The 23,715-nt window shown below is 47.0% G+C and overlaps 1 protein-coding gene and 1 non-coding gene across 2 annotated transcripts; one reads left to right on the top strand and one right to left on the bottom strand.

The window, feature by feature from the left end:
• Positions 1-6,140: 6,140 nt before the first annotated feature.
• LOC123441666 lies at positions 6,141-8,690 on the bottom strand. The gene has a single exon (XM_045117979.1). It carries the CDS (start codon positions 8,407-8,409, stop codon positions 6,313-6,315), a length of 2,097 nt encoding a protein of 698 aa, XP_044973914.1. The 5' UTR covers positions 8,410-8,690; the 3' UTR covers positions 6,141-6,312.
• Positions 8,691-22,338: 13,648 nt separating this feature from the next.
• On the top strand, positions 22,339-22,477 carry LOC123423639. Its single transcript, XR_006621244.1, has one exon. It is a non-coding gene; the product is annotated as a small nucleolar RNA Z247 (small nucleolar RNA).
• The last annotated feature ends 1,238 nt before the right edge of the window (positions 22,478-23,715 follow it).

Genomic DNA, 23,715 nt, shown 5'->3' with positions numbered 1-23,715 from the left:
CCCACGCAAAACCAGGTCGTCGTCCACACAATGCAAACGCATGAACCTGCAGCCCAAAGTCGTGCATGGATTGCCATCCGAGGCTGCCGCCTCGGTGTACGCCGCTGCTCCGACATCCATCAACCTAAACCACACGAGAACACCATCTCCGTAAGTAACGAAGAATTTCTATCAAGCGAGAAAAATTTACTCTAGATGCGACTACATGGTACTCCGTAAGTTTTTAAATATATTTTTTAAAGATTTCATTAGAAGACAATATATGAATGTATATAGACATATTTTAAAATGTACATTCATTTATTTTGTTTCCTATGGAGTCCTTTGATAGAACCTCTAAAAAACTTATATTTAAAAACGAAGGTAGTATATACGAGGATCAATACATAAGAGTTTTTGAAGGACAGAAAATGAGCCTCCTACATCAATAGTACTGCAAAGCACCATACCACTTTTAGAGCATCTCCAACACACGTTCAAAAACTGCTCTGCGCTGAACAAATCACGTTTTTTGCGTGTGCTCACGTTGGTCGGTTAATTAGAGGCACTAAAGTCACGTGCGTTGGATAATCGATTGCGCGCACAGAGCGAAACACCATCCCGCGCTGGGTATTTTGGGCGCCCGCTCCCACGCACGCAACACTGCACTCTCTCCCACGCGCCCCTCTCTCCCGCCCTGCATGCGCTCCGCCCTGTGCCGCCACTGGATAAATCGCCCAATGGAGCGCGCCGGCGACATCCCCGTGAGCCCTCCGTACACCCACGCCCCTCCCCCGTTGCCGCTATCACCGCAAATCGTAGCGCGGTGTTGAGCATCGCCGCTGCCGACGCCGCTCCTTCAACCGGCGGCCTCGCATGAAGCTTGTTCATGACGCCACGACCGACCCCGGTGGCGGCATGGAAAACATGGGTAGCTTCGGAGCTAACATGGAAGACATGATTTTTGGCTCTCTCATGAGAGGCATGGGAGCTCCTCTAGGTGACATGGGTGCGTGCATGGCTTCCGAGCACCGAACATATCTTAGCATGATACCGTTGGAGATGGTCTCATGGATGGACGCACGGCTAACGACGAGAACAACGAATCGGCATGCTCGGACGAAGACTCGTACGAAGAAGAAAGGGAGAAAGAAGGTGAGGCATGATTGTGTTTGAATTTAATATGAGGGCATATGCTATGCGTCGGCCGGTGGATCTTTAAAAAAAATCCATCACCACGCGAGCTGTCGATTGTATGACGCGAGCCGTCAGTTTCTTTGCACTAGTTTTCTTCAACAACATTTTTGTTGCGAAAACTTCTTTTCTTTAATTTCCTGCAACAAATCCTGTGTTGCGAAAAAAAATCCTCTAATTTTCTGCAACAAGTCCTGTGTTGCAAAACCTCTTATTTTTAAATTTTCTGCAACAAGATCCTTGTTGCAAAAACTGAAAACACGTCTCCCGTCACGTCTATTTTCTGTAACAAGACCCTTGCTACAAAAATTGCAACAACATCTCTGACAACATCACATAATCTTTCTCTATCGCCGTTCCGCAACAACGTTGTTGTTGCTGCAGAAACTTGGAATGGATGTGAAAGTTCAGTGTTGTGGTATGGTTGCTGCTTGCGCTCGTAGTGCCAGATCGGTGATGAGGTAGATGACGCTCCATGCCGGTTATTCAATCCAAATCAAATCTGACGGTCACGAAGGAGGTTGATGCACGCACAAACATCCATCGGATGTATAACAATGTTTTCCATTTAATATTTATTTGTGTTTGAACTCTATATTTGTCATGATCTTCGTTGGATGACTTTGAACTACCTCATGCAATTCAACTATGTTATTTTCTTCGAATGCAAAAAAAATATACGTTCAAAATATTACATAGTGTGGTTGGCTGCTCGTGTGCGTCATCAGACAGACATCTGCGTGCACACGGCATTTTGCAGCACGTGCTGAAGCGCCATCATTGCGTCTTATTTTGTCGTGCCTGCTGGAGCGGGCGCCCTACCCCGCGCAAAGAAAACGGATTTCAGGATTGCAAATTCTCCTTACAGCATGTCTAGTAGAACCCTCAAACCCTTAAAGCAGTTTTAAGGGTTGAGAAGTGCCAGTTTTTGGCACTTTTAATGGTTGAAAAACACGGGCAAAGACTAGAACCCTTAAACTTCTTTAAGGGTTGAATTTGAGGGTTCTAGTCTTTGCCTCAACCCCAACCTTTAAAACTGTCATTTCATATATCACACATTTCATCATATGACATATCACAAATTCTATCACATTTGACATAAAACAATAACCATTCTAGTTATTATTAGACCACCAAATAAAACAATAATCATTCAAATTATTACAATAATGTTTGAGCAAATTACAATAATTGTTCGAATCAAATACGACATAGAAAAGTAAAATAAAGATACATCATGGGCCAATGCGCCGCCCATCCAACTGCCAGTGGTGCTCTACTAGATCATCCCGGAGCCGACCATAAGTGGTTGCATCCTCAATCTCACGATGTGCTTGAAGAAAAGCGTGTATGCGAGAAGGGTTTCTTTCCGGTTGCACACGGGTACCAACATTGTCATAGAAACAAGGGAGGTTTAACCCTCTCTCATCCTCTAGGATCATGTTGTGTAGAATCACACAACATTTCATGATGTTCATCAAGGTTTTTTTGTCCCAAAACCGAGCTGGACCCCGAACTATGGCAAACCTTGCTTGCAAAACACCGAAAGCTCTCTTAATATCCTTGCGAGTTGCCTCTTGTGCCTTGGCGAAATGAGCCTCTTTTCTTGTTAAAGGCACCCCATTTTTCTCCTTGACGGACTTCACAAGAGTTGCCCATTTGGGATAGATGCCATCGGTGAGATAGTATCCCATTGAGTACTAATTGTCCATGATTTTGTAGTTGCAAGCTGAAGCATCCCCAGAAATTAATCTTTTGCACAAAGGAGATATATTGAGGACATTGATATCATTGAGTGTTCCCGGCAACCCAAAGAATGCATGCCAAATCCATGTGTCCTCCGATGCTACGGCCTCAAGCACAATGGTAGCATCACGACTTTTACCGCAATACATTCCATGCCATGCCTTTGGGCAATTTTTCCATCTCCAATGCATGCAATCAAGACTACCAAGCATCCCCGGCCATCCCCTTTTTTCATTCATTTCCATTAATCTCTTTGTATCTTCCTCGTTTGGTGCCCGAAGATACTGCTCACCATACAACCGGATGACCAACTTGGCAAACCTACGGACGTACTCCGTGGTTGTATCTTGCCCAATGCGAAGATACTCGTCGATATAATCCGCGGGTATGCTTTAAGCGATTACCCGCATTGTCGCCGATATCTTTTGATATGCACTAAACCCCATGATACCGGCAGCGGATCTACGACGTTTAAAGTAATAGGAGGCGGCCTCACAATCGGTGACAATCTTCACAAACAAACTACGACGCATTCGGTACCTTCTACGGAAGAGACGAGGAGGGTATGTAGGTACCTCCGCGAAGTAGTCTTGCATCAAATGCTCTTGTCCGAGAGTGCGGTTCCGGTAGATGGTGAATCGCCCCATCTTCGACCCTCTCTCCTCTGATCCATAAGCTTCACGCGGTCTTCAAACGTTTGCACGTCGACGAGGAGGCTCGTCATCTCAACGTCGTCGTCTTGCAACAACTCGTCAATGTCCGAATCATCGGATGACGACCAATCCGACGAATCGGACAACGAGTCCATGTCATCGTTGTTCACCTCCATCTACATACCGAGTGGCAACAATTGTGAGTGCCAATGAAGAAAAATTAAAAACTGAAAAATTAAAAAAAATCTCACCTTCGGGAGCCGGGGCCGGCGTCGAGCGGGGCGGGGACGGCGTCGGGGGCCGGCGTCGAGCGGGGCGAGGACGCGGGCGGGCGGCCGAGGCGGGGCGGGGCGGGCCGGGCGGCCGGGGCGTGATACGTCTCCGTCGTATCTATAATTTTTGATTGTTTGATGCCAATATTCTATAACTTTCATTTATACTATTTTTGAGACTAACATATTGATGCAGTGCCTAGTGTCAGTTCATGTTTGTTGCATTTTTTTGTTTCACAGAATATCTATACCAAACGAAGTCCAAACGTAATAAAAACTTACGGGGATTTTTTTGGAATATTTATGATTTTTGAGAAGAAGAATCAACGCGAGGCGATGCACGGAGTGCCCACAAGCCCTCTCGCCGCGGCCAGGGGGTGGGCCCGCGGCAGGGGGGCTTGTGGCCACTCCTTAAGGCGGTTGGAGCCCTTCTTTCGCCGCAAGAAAGATAATATCCGGAAGAAAATTGTGTTAAAATTTCAGCCCAATCGGAGTTATGGATCTCCGGGAATTTAAGAAACGGTGAAACGCAGAATCCGGGAGCGCAGAAACAGAAGGACACAGAGAGAGAGATCCAATCTCGGAGGGGCTCTCGCCCCTCCGCCGCCATGGAGACCATGGACTAGAGGGGAAACCCTTCTCCCATCTAGGGAGGAGGTCAAGGAAGAAGAAGAAGGAGGGGGGCTCTCTCCCCCTCTCTCCCGGCGGCGCCGGAACGCCTCCCGGGACATCATCGTGTGACGGTGATCTACACCCACACCTCCGTCATCTTCACCAAGATCTCCATCATCTTCCGCCATCTATATTCAGCGGTTCACTCTCCCACAACCCGCTGTACCCTCTACTTGAACATGGTGCTTTATGCTACATATTATTATCCAATGATGTGTTGCTATCATATGATGTCTGAGTAGATTATCGTTGTCCTATCGGTGATTGATGAATTGCTATGATTGGTTTAATTTGCTTGTGATTATGTTGCTGTCCTTTGGTGCCCATCATATGATCGCGCGCGTGGATCACACCATAGGGTTAGTTGTATGTTTATAGGACTATGTATTGGCAGGCTAGAGTGACAGAAACTTCAAACCTAGCATAGAAATTGATACACATGGGATTGAACGGGGACCAATATATCTTATTGCTATGGTTGGGTTTTACCTTAATAAACGTTAGTAGTTGCGGACGCTTGCTAACAGTTTCAATCATAAGTGCATAGAATTTCAAGTAAGAGATGACATGCTAGCAGAGGCCTCTCCCACATGATACTTGCTATCGATCTAGTAACGTTGTCAATTGCTTAGGGACAATTCCGCAACTCCTACCACCACTTTTCCACACTCGTTAGACACTCGTATTTGTTTCTTTTTCTAACCAGCCCCTAGTTTTATTTACGTGTTCTTTACTTTCTTGCAAGTCTATCCTATCACTTCTACAAAGTACTTCTAGTTTCATACTTGTTCTAGGTAAAGCGAACGTAAAGTGTGCGTATAGTTGTATCGGTGGACGATAAAACTTGAATGAATATTTGTCCTACCTTTAGCTCCTCGTTGGGTTCGACACTCTTACTTATCAAGAAAAGGCTACAATTGATCCCCTGCAGATGGGTCCCACTAAATCAAACTTGGCCGTGCTACTGTTCGTGGCTGTCGTGAAACAGAATAGCTCCGACACGCTGCATCAGGATTGTGCAAGTCGACGCTCGCCAACGTCCGAGGCCTCGCGGCGGAGGTTTCTCATGGACGTGATCTTCGAACTAGTTGGTGCGCGGCCCGGATAGTACGGTTCCCGTCGTCAGCGCATCCAACGTACATGTCGCTGCTCCTGCTGCGGATCCACTACCTCCACCCGATCAGCGTTGCGGGACACGGCCGTGCGGATCGTAGCAGCATGGTTGGTGAGCTACGTGCTGCCACTAGAGTCGGGTGTGGTGCAGTGCATGATAGATGCGGACGCGCGAACGTGAAGCATGGGTGGCGCTAAGCCCAGCTGGTCGTGCTCGCCTGGGCGTTCTGGCTGGAGCGACAATCCTTCCATCACCATCGTCGTTCATGTGCTATACATCGTTTTCGTCTGGTTCCTTCGCATGGGTAGTGCAAACGGCGTCACGGTACCCGACGAAGCTGGAAAAGAGATCCTATGGGGTCAGCTCTATGGTGAAGGTGTCATTTTCTAAAAATTGTGGCAATTAGATTAAAAATTGGTGAGAGTAATCCTAGTCTTTCGATGCCACGTCACCGAATCCACTCCTAAAAACGCCGAAGGTTTATTTAGACCGGGATCAGAGAGGTCAGGGTACCAACTTCCAGAATTTAAAGATGAAGGTTCATTTACGTCCACCTTTACAACCTTAGAGTTTAAATCAGACTTTACTCATCAAAAGTTAAAACCACTATTATTATGGAACGGAGGGAGGCAGTAGATCATAATTTAACAGAAGAACTGGGAGCTGGGCGGCGAGGCAACTGCTAGTTCTGTACGATGAGCTTGGCCCTGGCATGGCCGGCCTCGACCCTGTACTGGTCACCAATGCCGAAGTGCGCCATAAGCAGCCACAGGACGGTCAGCAGCTCCCCGCCCTGGCTCAGCTGCTTGGCGTGGAAGTTCCCCCTGCACTTGCCCGCCGCGTAGCACATCATCTCCACCCACACCCCGGCCACCAGCCTCCACCGCTTCCTAATCTCCATCCCCCGCAACTGCTCCGCTAGCCGGCACGCGTCGAACAACACCGACTTGCTCCGGTCCCCCTTCACCTTCCGCGGTTCGATATCCGCCTTCACTGCCGCCAGCGCGCTAGCGCCCTGCCGCTCCTCCGCGCGTGCCTCGCCTCCCCGCAGCCGCAGGAAGAAGTTCTTGGCCTCCGCGCAGGTGTCGCCGAACCGGATCTGCCCAATGCTCGCCGTCAGCATGAACGGCCGCATCACCAGCAGGAACAGCATGTAATTTGCTATTTCCCTGCTCGCCGCTGGCAACATGGATCCGCTGTTTATGTCGCCCTCTTCTGCGGTCCCGCCGCCGCCGGAGGGGGCAAAATCCGAGTTATCCTCGTCGTAGAAGCAGATGTCAGTCGCGATGTGCCAGAGGATGATGCTCTCGTCGAACTCGACCTCATCGACGCTCCAGCCGAGCTCCTGGTAGCACCCCTTGCGCTGCAGAATCCACTGCCCGCGGTGATCCCCGAACCGCCGGTAGCTCATTGGATCTACCGTGCTGTTCGCCTTGTCCTTGATCTGCTTGAAGATAAGCTGCTTGAGCACCAGGGACACGCGGATGTGCTTCGTGTACCATAAGCTGTCCCACGCTGTCTTCACGCGGATGTTGTAATCCCACTCGAGCCTCTCGAGCACTCTCGTCAACCATGTGGACTTGTCCTTGAGGCAGTAGCTCACGAGATTGTACTGGGCCATCTGGTTCGACCACCGTGGCCTCGCCTCGGGCATGAAGTACTTGACGGCCTGGAAAACCACTCTCCTCGCCGCCGGGAGGCATTTGCGTAACTTACACAGGTCAGCGTAGCTCCAGGAGGAGATGGCCATCAGGACAATGCCGTAAATCTCCAAGAAAATGGCACCAACAAGGAGGACGTATGTGACGGCAACGTCGGCCTCCTTGTAGCGTCCCTTGCCGGCCTTGGAGAAGACGAGGAGCGACAGGATGGGCGCGGCCAGGGTGAAAGCGCGGAGGTAGCGGCCGGAGGGGCAGTGTATGACGGGCGACTTAGAGTGGAGCGACTCATACATGAGCTGAAGCTCGATCTCGACGACCTTGTAGGCCTGGTCGCGCTTCAGGCGGCGGAAGAAGGCGAGGCTGTCGGTGCGGTCCTGGAAGCTGAGGATGAGGTCGACGAAAAGGCGGCGGAAGGTGTGGAAGAACATGTGTGCCTTGATGACAAGCTCCTCGTACTCCATCGGCTCCTCCGGGACGTGGACGTCGTCTACGGGCAGCCGCTCGGGGACGATGACGATCTCGGCGCGCAAGCCGGCATCCTTGCTGGAGTGGTACTCCTCCATGAACTTCGCGTAGTTGGGTCCTGGGTCTGGGCGTGTGAGCATGGAGCTGCGGAGGCTGCTCATGCTGGCCGATTTGAGCGCCCAGGTGCGCTGGGCATACTTGAGGACGCCAGAGACGAACATGACGACGGCCGGAGCAACGAGGCCCGCGGCGGAGGGGCGGGACTTCCAGTAGACGTACAGAGCGAGGCCGACCTGGGTGACGAGGCTGAGGAGGTGGCGGAGCCAGAGCTCGTTGTCCTCGATGGCGAAGGCGGTGATGGTGTCCTGGCCGCCGAGGTGGAGGATGAGGAAGGGCGCCCACATAACGAGGAGGTGCAAGTCGGTGTCCCCGTCGGCGTGGCATAGCTTCTGGCTCCGAGATAGGGAACCCAGCGCGTAGATGGCAATGGAATCGGCGAGGAGGTAGGCGAGCCAGAGCAAGAAGTGCAACCAGGACGCGACGTTGCGCTTGCGGAGTCCGCCGGTGAAGAGGAGGAACACCTGCAGGGAGAGGCTGCCGAGGAGTAGCACACGGATCTCCCACTCTCCCCACAGACTCCAAAGGCTCGTCATCGATCGGCACTTCGGCAGAGGGCCAGCGGTGGTGACCGCGGCAGCTGGCCGGTCGAGAGGAAGATGCGTCGAGCTTGACTCGGCAGCAAATCACCGTTGACTCGTAAGGAATATGCCTTCACAGCACCCACAGTCGCTCTCTTCTCGCCTGTCGCCTCTATAGGCCTTCCACCGTGTTACCGGTTTCTTTTTTCTTTTTTTTAAACACGGTCCTTAGTTACCGATCTCATTAAAAAAGTCGAAGAGAGTTGCCCGGTTAATAATTGGAAAACCGGGCTAAAATCGTCACAATTCGTCCGCCACAAACAGGACACACATGGCGACCTGGCAACCTTCACAAGAACGCACACACACCGCCTAGGGAAAGAGCTCCGTCGAGGTTGTAATTCGGCGTCATCGTCATCACGCCTCCACGAGGGCGACTCCGACTTCACCATCGACGACCACCGATGTAGCCTCCACCGCAGACAAGCGTAGAAACCTGCGTCGGACAACGTCAAACAGTCCACCACACGCGCCGACGACCAGATAGCTTCGACTCAACCGACGAGCATTGAAGGAAGAAAAGCACTGGACCTGCGCTGAGCCAGCGCCGGAACCGACCACCCGTGTTCACGTCATCGTCGCCGCAAGGATCCCCCTCAAACAGCTCCGACTTCAGAAGACAAGAGAGGCACGGCAACCCCTCGAACACGCCGGACGAGACCGACTACCCGAACCCAACAGCAAATTCTCCTCCGGTTGAAGGGGCCATCGTTGCCACACAAGAAGCCGCGCAGATCTTCCACGTTGCCGGACGAGCCCCAGCTGACCGCAATGTTGCGAGCATCTAGCCCCTGGAGAGTGCAATCAAAATCCAAAGCTCTTCAAGACGACACCCCCAAAGAAAGCGACGATGGCGCCGCCGTCGTCCGGCCCAACCGGGACTAAGGTTTTCACCTGAAGAACTGGATCCGAGGGTTTGTAGGAAGAGAACTCCTCAACAGTGCCTCCAAGAAGGTGAGACGACATCCACAGACGCCGACACCGTCGTCCGACAAGCTCTTGCCCGACAAGCTTTCGCCCGGAGCACCTCCCAACACCACAACCCCACGCACAACACCTCCGCTAGCACGCACGCCTCCCACCAAGCCATCACGCCATGACCACGGGTGGGAGTACCGCCACCAGCCGACCGCCGGGCACCATTCCTCACCACCAGCCACCGCCACCACACGCCCGCGGGCAGGAACAAAGGCATCCTCCGTCCAGCCCCCGCACAACGTGGGCAAGGCGAAGCCAGACGGCCAGGCAGAGCGCCCGCCCAACCAGCCCGTGCGCCAGAGCCAGGACGCGCTCCTCGCAATCACCGGCCCGAGATTCAGGCCAGAGCCCCCACCACGAGCACGCCAGCCACCCACCACTCAGGCCTCGACGCGCCCGTCGAGCCGAGCTGCCACCACCGCCCACACGCCGCGTCACGCCGCTGCACCCGCGCCCGCGACGCGCCGCCTCCCAGATCCGACGTCCCGCGCCGCCACGCCTGAGCAGGAGGGAGAGGGAGGCCTGCCGCCGCCTAGGCTGACCGGGCTTTGCCCGTCAGCACGCAGGGGCGGGGGCGAGGGGATGAGGGAGGAGGGAGGTGGGGTTGCCCGGCGCTGGGCTGGGGCTCTCCCCGGCCGCCTACGGAGGCAACGCGAAGAGAGAGGGGGGGAAATCGGCCGCAAGTCCCCGTGTTACCGGTTTCATATTGATCGAAAAGGTATCATTAAAATAAGATAAAATAAAGGCAAGTTTTAGTTATCTAAACACTCTTATATTAGTTTATAGAAAGAGTATCAAAGATAATAAGAGTAACTTCAACTTGACGATCCATTTCGTCTGTTGAATTCACGCGAACAGAAATGATGGTCCAATGCGCCAGTCCAAATGGACATGCGTCCGCTTTTCGTTCTCGTGCCGACCCATTCCCGACCCAATTTTGAGCTGGATTTGGATCGACGCGGACACAAAACGGACATGGACGACGCGCGTTTTCTCCATCCCTGGCCCGCCAGTCGGTGGCACATTGCTCGTCCTCCACCCCTACCGACAGTGCCGACAGCTAGCCCCAGTCTCCCTCCCAACCCCGTCGCCGGCGCCGCCCAGTTCCGGCGCCTCCTCCCGTACCTCCCCAGCGCATACCCACGCCGCCGGCTGCATTGCCGCCCGGGCCACAGCAGGTTCCCCGACCCCAATCCGTCGTCCTCGGTCAGCTTCGTCGTCCACGCATGCAAGCTCATCGACAGTTTGCTTCAAGGTACAAAATGGACTCCGTCGACGAGTTCTTTTTCCATAATGTTGTGTGCGACTCCGACGATTCCTCGTCCCACGATGAGGGGATGCTGCTTGCCGTGTTGGTCCATGACCACCTTAATAGGCAGCGGTCGTTGTTTCGAGGCTCGATTTTAGGGCATGTTCCGGCGTTGAATCGCAACCGAGATAGCGACCACTTCCTTATATGGAAGGACTACTTTGACACAAGCAACCCGCTGTTCTAACATCAGAAATTCCGGATTAGTTTTCGTATGGCTAGACATGTTTTCAACCGGATTTGAGCAGGGTTGGTCAGATACGATGACTACTTCGAGTGCAAAGAGGATGCCATTGCAAAGTTTGGCTTCTCATCTTATCAGAAATGCACTGCATCCATCTGGATGTTTGCTTATGGAGTACCCGGTGATCTTATCGATGAGTACGTCCGTATGAGTGAGTCTACTTACTAGAGTCGTTGTACAGATTCTGCAAGGCCGTGGTTGCAGTCTTTGGCCATCAGTACCTGAGAGAGCCGACTGCTGCGGACACAGCCCGCTTGTTGGCGACCAATGCTAGCCGGGGATTCCCAAGGATGCTTGGCAGCATATACTGCATGCACTTGTTGTGGAAGAACTGCCCTACCTCTTGGCAAGGCCAATATAAGGGTCGTGTCAAGGCTTGCAATGTCATACTTGAGGTCGTGGCCTCTCAAGATCTCTAGATCTGGCATTCTTTCTTTGGCATGTCCGGATCACACAATGATATCAACGTGCTTCAACATTCGCCGGTGTTTGCAAGGCTTGACGAAGGCAACAACCCGTCGGTCAATGTTAACATCAACGGTCACAACTACAACAAATGATACTATCTAGTTGATGGAATCTATCCACAGTGGACTACTATTGTGAAGAAAATCTCCAACCCTGTCGGAGAGAAGAGGAAAATATTTGCCCAAGAGCAATAGAGTGCTAGGAAGGATGTCGAACGTTCCTTTGATGTTCTGCAATCTCGATGGGGCATAGTTCGGTATTCTGCTAGAACTTGGAGCACCAAGAAGTTGTGGGAAGTGATGACTCCTTGTGTGATCATGCACAGTATGATCGTAGAGGATGAGCGCCCAGAACAACTCCACGATGAAGGGTTTGAGTTTCAGGGTGACAACGTGGTTCCTCAGCATGGCGGAGAAGCGACATCGTTTGCACAGTTCACCCAATTTCATCATGAAATACATGATTTGGTAACTCATATTTAGTTGCAAAATGATTTGGTTGAGCATGTGTGGGATCATGTTGGCAATCAATAGGTGTATCTTGTAGACAATTTAATTTTTATCAGGCTTGTAAAACTTTGTTATATTTTATTTTGGATTGTAAAACTATGTTATATCATTTGCTTTTTAAAAATATGCATAATGTTTGTATTTGTTCAAAACCGACGGCGGCTAGCCGACCACGTGGACAAATATGGGTCGGCGTGTTGGGCGCGCTGCCGACCCAAATCATAAACCAGGCGGACAAAGAGCCGACGGACGACCCAGGCGGATGAAAAGAAAGCAAAATCGCTGTCCGTTTGGGTCGGCCGGTTGGAGTTGCTCTAATTTGTCCTTTATTGTTGATATAAAAACAATTCTAATCTATACATTAGATAACAGATCATGTAACGAAAAAGTACTCTATTCGTTCGAAAAAGATTGTCTCCGACCTAGTGCAGCCTGAATTTTGCAAAAACGTCCTCATAGCTCTAACTTTTTTACAAATAAGTCGTCATCTCCTTCCTTCTTCCTCCGACCGTCACCCATACGAGTCGACCTGGACCTGCTTCGTCGCCACCCAAGACGTGCTCCTTTGATGCCAAGGTCCCCACATCACCCAATTGCTTCTCCGCGGCCGCCAAGGACGTGCTCGTTCGTTGCCCAGGACCTGCACCACAAATTGCTTGCTCTGCCATCTCCTAGGACATGCTCCTACACCACCCAGGACCTGGGCCGTCGTCGCCAGGCCTGTTAGGACAATATCCCCTCCCGTCACCTAGGATCTGTGCTGCTGTCGCCCAGGACCTACCCGCGCATGGGTCTCGAGCTCTCCGACATGCCTGGATCTCAAGCACTCGCGCGGTCCTAGACCTCAAGCTCGAGTTCCTTCTGTTTCTCCTCTACAACTTGTTGCTCATCCCTAAGGGAGTCCGGGATTAACGGGTCCTCGGGCTGTCGGGCTGTTGTTCATGTGCCACATTATTGAAGACTGGTACACGACGATCTCGTGAACAAGTAGGAAAGCTCCAAAGACTGGCGTGTCCTCCAAGTTGTGTAGGCTAGATTGGCACGTTTACCACAGGATGAGGTCGGTTGTATGTAACCCTAGGGAACCCTGGTGTCTATATAAACTAGGGGGTTTCATCCGCATAGACAGGTTGATTCATCTAGGGTTTAGCTCATATGATCTCGAGGTAGATAAACTCTGTAATCCTCATACTCCATCATTATAATCAAGCAGGATGTAGGGTTTTACCTCCTCAAGAGGGCCCGAACCTGGGTAAAACACTGTCCCCTTTGTCTCCTGCAACCCATCGATCCAAGGTCCACAGTTCGGGACCAGCTACCCGAGATCCGCCAGTTTTGACACCGACATTGGTGCTTTCATTGTGAGTTCCGCTGTGGCATCGCCAGAAGGATTGATGGCCCGTTTAATCATAATCGATGAAATCTGCAATGGGACATCTTTGTCCCCGGGCAGGTTCTCACGTTTGGCAGGTTCAAGCTACGCGCCGACCCGACCGGCCACCATGGCCAGATCGGATGTCTCGTCCCCGATCAGGAGATAGGGTTCGGGAACCTCGAGTTCCCCACCAACTCCCAAGGCAATCTTCTGCCTGGTAAGGTCACATTTTTCCTGACGAGCTCGAAAATCCCGAGGCCTTGACTTCGGGTCTCTTGTCCGGCCATGACCTTGGTTCCCTCTTCGAAGAGTTGGCTTCGAGTCCGGACTCGACCTCTGCGCCCGAACAACTGCAAATGACCATGGCCGAACTCACTTCCCCCGCGGAAGCTACAGAGGTCATCTCCAAAAACCATCAAGATATCAATCTGGACAGCCTCTCGATGTTAAACGAGGCGCTCGACCAGATCCATTGTTGGAAATCGTGGATGGACCAGACCCGAGCTATACTCAGACCGATCCGGAGGCGGATTACGAGGACTTTTCAGCCCACCCACCACCCACTTGGTAGACACCGTCGAAGACTTAACCGACATACATGATTACTCCTCCGGGGAGGTCGAAGACATGGATTACGCGGCCGATGGCCATGCCCTTGTAAACACCGGGCGATGGACTGCCACCTTGATGTCTGCAAGAACTACGTCGGTATTTCCCCAAAGAGGGATGGATGATGCAGTATAGCGACAGTAGGTATTTCCCTTAGTGATGAGACCAAGGTTATCGAACTAGTAGGAGAACCTCCTCACACCACGTAAACATCACCTACACACCAATAACAAATACTTGCAAACGGACTTGTTAAAGGGGTTGTGAATCCCTTTCGGGTACGACGCCTCAAGATAGGCAAATAACGTGCGGTAAAAGTGGTAGATGGGATAAATAGATCGCGGAACAAATAAATTGCAGCAAGGTATTTTTGTATTTTTGGTTTAATAGATCTAAAAATAAAAGCAAAGGGAAATAGATCGCAAAGGCAAATATGATGAAACGAGAGACCCGGGGGCCGTAGGTTTCATTAGTGGCTTCTCTCGAGAAAAATAGCAAACGATGGAAAACAATTACTATTGGGCAATTGATAGAACTTCGAATAATCATGACGATATCCAGGCAATGATCATTATATAGGCATCAGGTCCAAGATTAGTAGACCGACTCCTACCTGCATCTACTACTATTACTCCACACATCGACCGCTATCCAACATGCATCTAGTGTATTAAGTTCATGGAAAAACGGAGTTATGCAATAAGAACAATGACATGATGTAGACAAGATCTATTTATGTAGAAATAGACCCCATCTTGTTATCCTTAATAGCAACGATACATACGTGTCGTTTCCCGTCCTGTCACTGGGATCAAGCACCGTAAGATCGAACCCATCACAAATCACCTCTTCCCATTGCAAGGTAAATAAATCAAGTTGGCCAAACAACACCCAAATATCGTATAAGAAATCCGAGGCTATAATCAATCACGCATATAAGAGATCAAAGAAGACTCAAATAACTTTCATGGATAAAAACATAGATCTGATCACAAACTCAAAGTTCATCGGATTCCAACAAACACACTGCAAAAAGACTTACATCATATGGATCTCCAAGAGACCATTGTATTGATAATCAAGAGAGAGAGAGAGAGGAAGCCATCTAGATACTAACTACGGACCCATAGGTCTACAAAGAACTACTCACGCATCATCGAAGAGGCACCAATAGACATGATGAACCCCTCCGTGATGGTGTCTAGATTGGATCTGGTGTTTCTGGACCCTGTGACGGCTGGGATTGATTTTCGTCCCCCCTCTTTAGGGTTTCTAGAATATTGGGGTATATATAGAGCAAAGTGGCGGTGCGGGAGTCCAACGAGATGGGCACAACCCACCGGGGCGCGCCTCGGCTCCCAGGCGCTCCATGGTGGGTTGTGCTCCCATCGGAGCCCCCCTTAGGTGCGTTCCTGGCCCACTGGATGTCTTCTCGCCCAAAAAACTCCACAAAAGTTTCGCTGCGTTTGGACTCCGTTTGGTATTGATTTCCTGCGATGTAAAAAAGAGGCAGAAAACACAAAAGAGAAATTTATTTTAAAAATTAAAGATGGCAGATGCAAATTTGCTTAGAACGGCATGGAAATACCTTATATAGGTAGGTATAGTGGACTCATATGGCAAAACTAGTTTAAAGAGTTTTGGATGCACAAGTAGTGATCATACTTAGTGCAAAATGAAGGCTAGCAAAAAGATTAGGAAGCGACTAACCAAGAAACGGAAAATCTCGTACCCAAGCATTAAGCATAAGTAACACCGAATAATGCACCACAAGTAGGATATAAATTTCATTGCATAACTATTGACTTTCGTGCTTGCATAGGGAATCACAAACCTTAACATCAATATTCTTACTAAAGCACAATTACTCATCAACATGACTCACATATCATATCGTCATATCTCAAAACCATTACTAAGAATCAAGTTTATTTTGTCCAATGATCTTCATGAAAGTTTTTATTATATCCGCCTTGGATATCTATCACTTTGGGACTATTTGCATATGTTGCTTTTGATAAGCTCAAACAAATTTAAGTGAAGTACATGAGCATAATTTTTTCCTTTCTCTCAAAATAATCTAAGTGAAGCAAGAGAGAATTTATTCAAAATTTTAATAACTCCCAAATAAATCTAAGTGAAGCATGATAGCATTTCTTCAAAAATAAAAAAGCACACCGTGCTCAAAAAGATATAAGTGAAGTACTAGAGCAAATCCATGGCTCTAAAAATTTAAGTGAAGCATAGGAGCAAGCATAGCATAATTCTTGTCTCTCTCAAAAAGGTGTGTACAGCAAGGACTCAAGACTTAAAATACAAAGCAAAACAAGCAAAGACTCGTATCATACAAGATGCTCCAAGCAAAAAACATAATATGTGACGAATAAAAATATAGTTTCAAGTAAAATACCGATGGTTGTTAGAAGAAAGAGGGGATGCCACTCGGGGGCATCCCCAAGCTTAGTTGATTGATACTTCTTGAATATTATATTGGGGGTGCCTCGGGAATCCCCAAGCTTAGCCTTTTGATAATTCTTATTCCTTCATCCATCGTAAGATCACCCAAAACTTGAAAACTTCAATCACACAAAACTCTACAAAACCTTCGTGAGATCCGTTAGTATAAGAAAGCAAACCACTACTATAAATATTGTTGCAAACCTATTCATATTTTATTTTTGCATTATATATACTGTATTCCAACTTTTCTATGGCAAAAACGCATCAAAGAAAAACCATAGAATCATCAAAACAAGCACACAATGCGAAGAAAACAAAATCTGTCAAAAACAGAATAGTCTGTAGCAATCTGACTACTTCGAATACTTCTATAACTCTAAAACTTTTGAAAACTTAGGACGACGTGAATAATTTGTTTATTAATATTCTGCAAAAATAATCAACTCAAAAGCGCTCTTCTGTTAAAAATAAAAAATAATTTCATGAGCGCAAAAGTTTCTGTTTTTCAGCAAGATCAAATCAACTTTCACCCAAATCATCCCAAAGGCCTTGCTTGGCACAAACACTAATTTAAACCACAAAAATACATATAACCAGAGGTATTATTGTGTATTTTATTGAAAACATCAAGAGTACCAAAAAGCAAAAAGATACAAGTTGGGTTGCCTCCCAACAAGCGCTAACGTTTTACGTCCCTAGCTAGGCAGAACGCGTAGGATCTAAGTGTTGTCATCTTTGTTTGTAGATCCATATGATGCCCTCATGATTGATTCATATGGCGGCCTAATTATTGTTCTAGGAAGTGTTCCATTCCCTTTCTTATTGGAAATTGAAATTTAGTATTGCCTTCTTTCATATCAATCACAACACCAGTAGTACGTAAAAACGGTCTACCAAGTATAATTGAACACGAGGGATTGCAATCAATATCAAGAAAAATAAAATCTATGGGCACATAATTCCTATTTGCAAGAATAAGAACATCATTAATTCTTCCCATAGGCTTTTTAATAGTAGAATCCTCCAAATGCAAATTTAAAGAGCATTCTTCAATATTGGTAAGACCAAGCACATCACATAAAGATTTCGGAATTATGGAAACACTAGCACCCAAGTCACATAAAGCAAAACACTCATAATTTTTAATCTTGACTTTGATAGTAGGTTCCCACTCATCATGCAATTTTCTAGGAATTGAAACTTCTAATTCCAATTTTTCTTCAAAAGCTTTCATCATAGCATCAACAATATGTTTAGTAAAAGCTTTATTTTTGGTCATAAGAATGGGGTGAATTTATCATGGATTGCCACAAATAAATACAGTCAACCAAAGAGCAACTATCATAATTAAATTCTTTGTACTCCAAAATAGTGGGCACATCACTAATTAAAGTCTTGACCTCTTCAAACCCGCTTTTATCAATTTTCTCAACAAGATTTTCACCATCCAAATCATAGGGACGCCTTCTAACTAAAGTTGAATCTTCTCCAGTCCCTTTTTCATCAATTATAATTTTACTAAACAAAGAATCAATAGAATAAACACCAACCATTTTAAGATCTTCATCACTTTTATGAAAGTAATCACTAGAAAACGCTCTTTCTAAAAATTCTCTTTTAGCTCTAAGCACAACGGTTCTTTTCTTACTTTCAATCATAGAAACATAAAGAGCTTTAATTGATTCTTCAACTTTAGGCACAAAAAAATTCATCTTGAGAGTTTCTACATCATGAGAAATTCTATCAATACTTCTAGACAAATCATCAACTTTATTCAACTTTTCTTCTATCAAAGTATTGAAAGCTTTTTGAGTATTGATAAATTCTTTAATATTGTTCTCAAGATCAGCGGTGTTTATATTATTACTATAAGTAGGATTACCGTAGGAATTATCATAATTATTAAAGGAATTACTAGGAAAAGGCCTAGGATTAAAATTACATCTATAAGCATTGTTATTGAAATTGTTTCGCAAATCAAATTCACATCTATGGCATCACTATTTTTCTCAATCAAAGTAGACAAAGTCACATCATTAAAATCAATAGGAGCACTTTTATTAGAAACCAACTTCATAAGAGCATCAACTTTTTCACTCAAAGAATTTATTTCTTCTACCAAATTGACCTTTTTACTAGTAGGAGCTCTTTCGGTATGCCAGTGTGAGTAATTGGCCATAATATTGTCTAGCAACTTAGTAGCTTCACCCAAAGTAATTTCCATAGAAGTACTCCCTGCGGCGGAATCCAAAAGATTACGAGAAACAAAATTCGACACCGCATAAAAAAATTCTATGATCATACAAAGATTTAACCCATGAGTTGGGCAATTCCTTAGCATCAATTTCGTCCTTTCCCAAGATTGTGCAACATGCTCATGTTCAAGTTGCTTGAAATTCATGATCTGGGTTCTAAGGGAATAATTTCTGCAGGCGGAAAATACTTAGTAATAAAACATCCTTGCACTTGTTCCAAGAATCGATAGTATTGTGAGGAAAACAAGAAAAACAAAATTTTGCACGATCTCACAAAGAAAACAGAAATAATTTGAACTTCACAACATAATTGTACACATCTTTTTTTCTTTTGCATATCGCATAATTCTACGAATGTGTTAAGATGCGACGCGACATCCTCATTAGGAGTACCGGCAATTTGATCTTTCATAACAAGATTAAGCAAGGCAGTATTAATATCACAAGACTCCGCACTAGTGGCGGGAGGAGCAATGAGAGTGTTTGTAAAATCATTGTTGTTGGTATTTGAGAAATGATGACTTGGTGTTCTCTTGAGTCATGATGACTTCACAACAAGATTGCACTCGAAAACAAATCGGACGAGAAAACGGCGAACGAAAAAGAGAGCGAATAAAACGGCAAATTTTTGTGAAGTGGGGGAGAGGAAAACTAGAGGCAAATGGCAAATAATGTAAATTGTGAGGAGATGAGATTTGTGATTAGGAACCTGGTTGATGTTGAAGATCCTCCCCGGCAAAGGAGCCAGAAATTGCTTTTGATATGTGCTAGAACTACGTTGGTATTTCCCCAAAGAGGAAGGGATGATGCAGTATAGCGACAATAGGTATTTTCCTTAGTGATAAGACCAAGGTTATCGAACCAGTAAGAGAACCTCATCACACCACGTAAACAACACCTGCACAAATAACAAATACTCGCAACCCGACGTGTTAAAGGGGTTGTCAATCTATTTCGGGTATGGCGCCTCAAGATAGGGAAATAACGTGAGGTAAAAGTGGTAGATAGGATAAATAGATCGCAGAACAAATAACTTGCAGCAAGGTATTTTTGTATTTTTGCTTTTAATAGATCTAAAAATAGAAGCAAAGGAAAATAAATCGCAAAGGCAAATATAATGAAAAGAGACCCGGGGGCCGTAGGTTTCACTAGTGGCTTCTCTCGAGAAAAATAGCAAACGGTGGGAAAACAATTACTGTTGGGCAATTGATAGAACTTCAAATAATCATGACGATATCCAGGCAATGATCATTATATAGGCATCACGTCCAAGATTAGTATACTGACTCCTGCCTGCATCTACTACTATTACTCCACACATCGACCGCTATCCAGCATGGGTCTAGTGTATTAAGTTCATGGAAAAATGGAGTAATGCAATAAGAAAGATGACATGATGTAGACAAGATCTATTTATGTAAAAATAGACCCCATCTTGTTATCCTTAATAGCAATGATACATATGTGTCGTTTCCCTTTCTGTCACTGGGATCAAGCACCGTAAGAACGAACCCATCACAAAGCACCTCTTCCCATTGCAAGATAAATAGATCAACTTGGCCAAACAGAACCCAAATATGGGAAAATAAATATGAGGCTATAATCAATCACGCATATAAGAGATGAAAGAAGACTCAAATAATTTTCATGGATAAAAACATAGATGTGATCATAAACTCAAAGTTCATCGGATCCCAACAAACACACCGCAAAAAGACTTACATCATATGGATCTCCAAGAGGCCATTGTATTGATAATCAAAAGAGAGAGAGAGAGAGAGAGAGAGAGAGAGAGGAAGCCATCTAGCTACTAACTGTGGACACGTAGGTCTACAAAGAACTACTCACGCATCATCGGAGAGGCACGAATGGACATGATGAACCCCTCTGTGATGGTGTCTAGATTGGATCTGGTGTTTATGGACTCTGCGGCGGCTGAAATTGATTTTCGTCCCCCTGGCTTAGGGTTTCTGGAATATTGGGGTATTTATAGAGCAAAGAGGTGGTGCAGTTGGCCAACGAGGAGGGAACAACACATCAGGGCACGCCTGGGCCCCCAAGCACGCCCTCGTGGTTTGTACTCCCATCGGAGCTCCCCTCAGGTGCGTTCCTGGCCCACTCGATGTCTTCTGGCCCAAAATAATCCACAAAAAGTTTCGCTGTGTTTGGACTCCATTTGGTATTGATTTCATGCGATGTAAAAAATATGCAGAAAATAGCAACTGGCAATGGGCACTATGTCAGTAGGTTAGTACCAAAAATGATATAAAATGACTATAAAATGATTGTAAAACATCCAAGAATGATAATATAACAGCATGGAACAATAAAAAATCATAGATACGTTGAAGACGTATCAGACCCCCGCCACCTGGCCCGTGCACCGCTGTCCATCACATCAGGAAGATGCAGGTGTGACAAACTCCTTCCTGTTGCACGTGTACCTGGCCCTGATTCCTCTCGGGACGTCTGCAGCATGTGGCAGGGCCATTTTATGTCGATGATGGGGCTTCGATGTGGCTGCAGAGGCATGAAAGGTACATGGTGCTCATGGTGGATGATGCATTACATGAGCACAACTGGGTTAAGATTCAGCATAGCATATGTAATGGCATCATTAGTGATTTCCACTTCGTTTGGAGAAGCTGCAACACTCCCAAATTCATCTATGCGAGGACATCCCCGGTTCTATCATATGGAGGATAACCAAGTCAGGTTGCTATTTTGCTCAGTCGACATACATGTTCGAGCACCTGGGCCTGCACAGCTATGATTTCAGAGCTTTGGATTTTTTTGATTAGTTTTTTTTTCACGAACATGATCCCCCGAGAAAAGAGACAAGGATTGCTTGGTCCGAATAGAGGATACTATTAGAATATGTTCTATAGAGATAGGAAACCAGTTTAAACATGTAAATCTAATCTATCTCTATACATGTTGTATCTCTATCTCTCTCTTTACCGGGACGATCTAATCACGATCGTTCTCTCATCTTGTAAGCCAAGGCAACTCCTATATAAATATCAATGCGGCCCGAGCAAAGGGTTTAACGCTTCCACAATAGTTTTACATGGTAACAAAGCCTCTTCCTCGATAGATCGAAACAGATCGCATCTAGCTACCTCTCGCGACCGAGAAGATGTCGGGCGCCGCCATGACTCCCATCACCATGAGCGCACTCTCCACCACCTCATTGTCAACCTTCGCCTCCTCCTCCACAACCACCACCACCATTCTCGGACCGCCGCCTCAAGATAAGCTCACGAGGGTCAACTTCCTACTATGGAAGGCCATCGTGCTCCCTCAGATCAAGGGTGTATAGATGGAGCACCACCTCGATGTGAAGAGCCCAACAATACCGACTACTCTCACAATCACCAAGGACGGGAAGGAAAAGCAAGTTGCCAATTTCACCCGATCCCTCTGGTATGCACGGCAGCAAAAGCTTCAAGGGTATCTGATGGGATCTCTCTCCCACGATATCATTGCCCATGTCGTCATGTACAGACACCGGCAAAGGTGTGGCAAGCAATCCACGCCATGTTTGCTGCTCAAAGTCAAGCTCAAGCGATCAATACTCGTATTGAGCTCACCAATATGCAAAAGGTACTATGACCATGGTTGAGTATCTTGTCAAAATTAAAACTCTCACAGATGAAGTTGCTTGTACCGGTGTTCCCCTCTCTGATGCGGGGATCACCTCCAAAATCCTTGCCGGTCTTGATCTGGAATATAATCTGGTCGTGTTGGCACTCGCGGCTAGGGTAGAGCCTGTCACGGTTCAGGAACTCTACATCCAACTTATGAGTTTTGATGCCCGCCTCACCCTCCTTCATGAAACTACTCTCCGTAAGTCCTCCACCAACTCTGCCTACCACGACCGTGGTCGTGGGCGTGGGCAATGTAGCGGTGGTCGTGGACGCTCTGCTGATGGCGGTCTCTCTACTGGAGGCGGCTATGGAGGATCCTCCAGCAACACGAGCGGTGGTGGCGGCTTCAACAACAACAATAGCCATCACGCCTCTTCTTCTCATGGCCAGCCTCGCTGTCAACTATGCAAGAAAGGCGACCATGAAGTGATGGACTGCTAGCATTGCTACGATGAGGAATATGTCCGTGATGCTTGTCATGTTGCTGCTGCTATGCGTGATCAAGGAGGCGATAGTGTTTGGTACATTGATCTGGCACCACCGATCACATAACCAGTGAGCTTGAGCAACTTGCTGTCCGAGAGTAGTACCTCACCAATGGTCAGATTCATACCGCAAGCGGTGGAGGTATGTCTATTTCTCATATTGGTCAAGCTTCTATTAATTCCCGTACTCTTAAACGTGATCTTATTCTCAAATATGTTCTTCATGTTCCTCAAGCTGACAAGAGTCTTGCATCTATGTCTCGTTTAGCCACTGATAACAATGTTTTCTTTGAAACTCACCCTCGTTACTTTTTAATCAAGGATCGGGCAACGAGTGAACTCGTCCATCACGGTAGATGCATTGGAGGGCTCTACCCAATCACATCCGGCGTTCTTAGATCCAAGCATCGTCGGATCTACTCTGTCATCAAGCCATCTTTGGCACGGTGGCATCAACGTCTAGGACATCCTTCATCGGTTATTGTCAAACAAGTAGTCAATAAAGGCAATCTTCCATTGTCTCATAGCCCTCTTAGTGAGTCTGTATGTGAGGCTTGTCAATGTGCCAAGAGTCACCAACTTCCTTACCAAATCAAGGAGTGTGTCTCATCCTCCTTTAGAGCTTATTTTTAGTGATGTATGGGGTCATGCCCGAGATTCCTTTGGCAGAAAGAAATACTATGTTAGCTTCATTGATGATTATAGCAAGTTTACATGGATTTATTTGCTTAAATTCAAATTTGAAGTATTCTCTGTGTTTCAAGAGTTTCAGAAACTTGTTGAGAGACACTTTGATAGAAAAATTCTCTCGATCCAAAGTGACTGGGTACGTGAATATGAAAAACTACATTCTTTCTTCCGTAGCATATTGGCATTGAACATCATGTCTCTTGTCCCCATGCACATCAACAGAATGGTT

This window comes from Hordeum vulgare, chromosome 1H (assembly GCF_904849725.1).
Source record: "Hordeum vulgare subsp. vulgare chromosome 1H, MorexV3_pseudomolecules_assembly, whole genome shotgun sequence".
Lineage (NCBI taxonomy): Eukaryota > Viridiplantae > Streptophyta > Magnoliopsida > Poales > Poaceae > Hordeum > Hordeum vulgare.
Note: the sequence above shows the minus strand (reverse complement) of the source record. Positions and strands in the feature narration are given on the sequence as shown.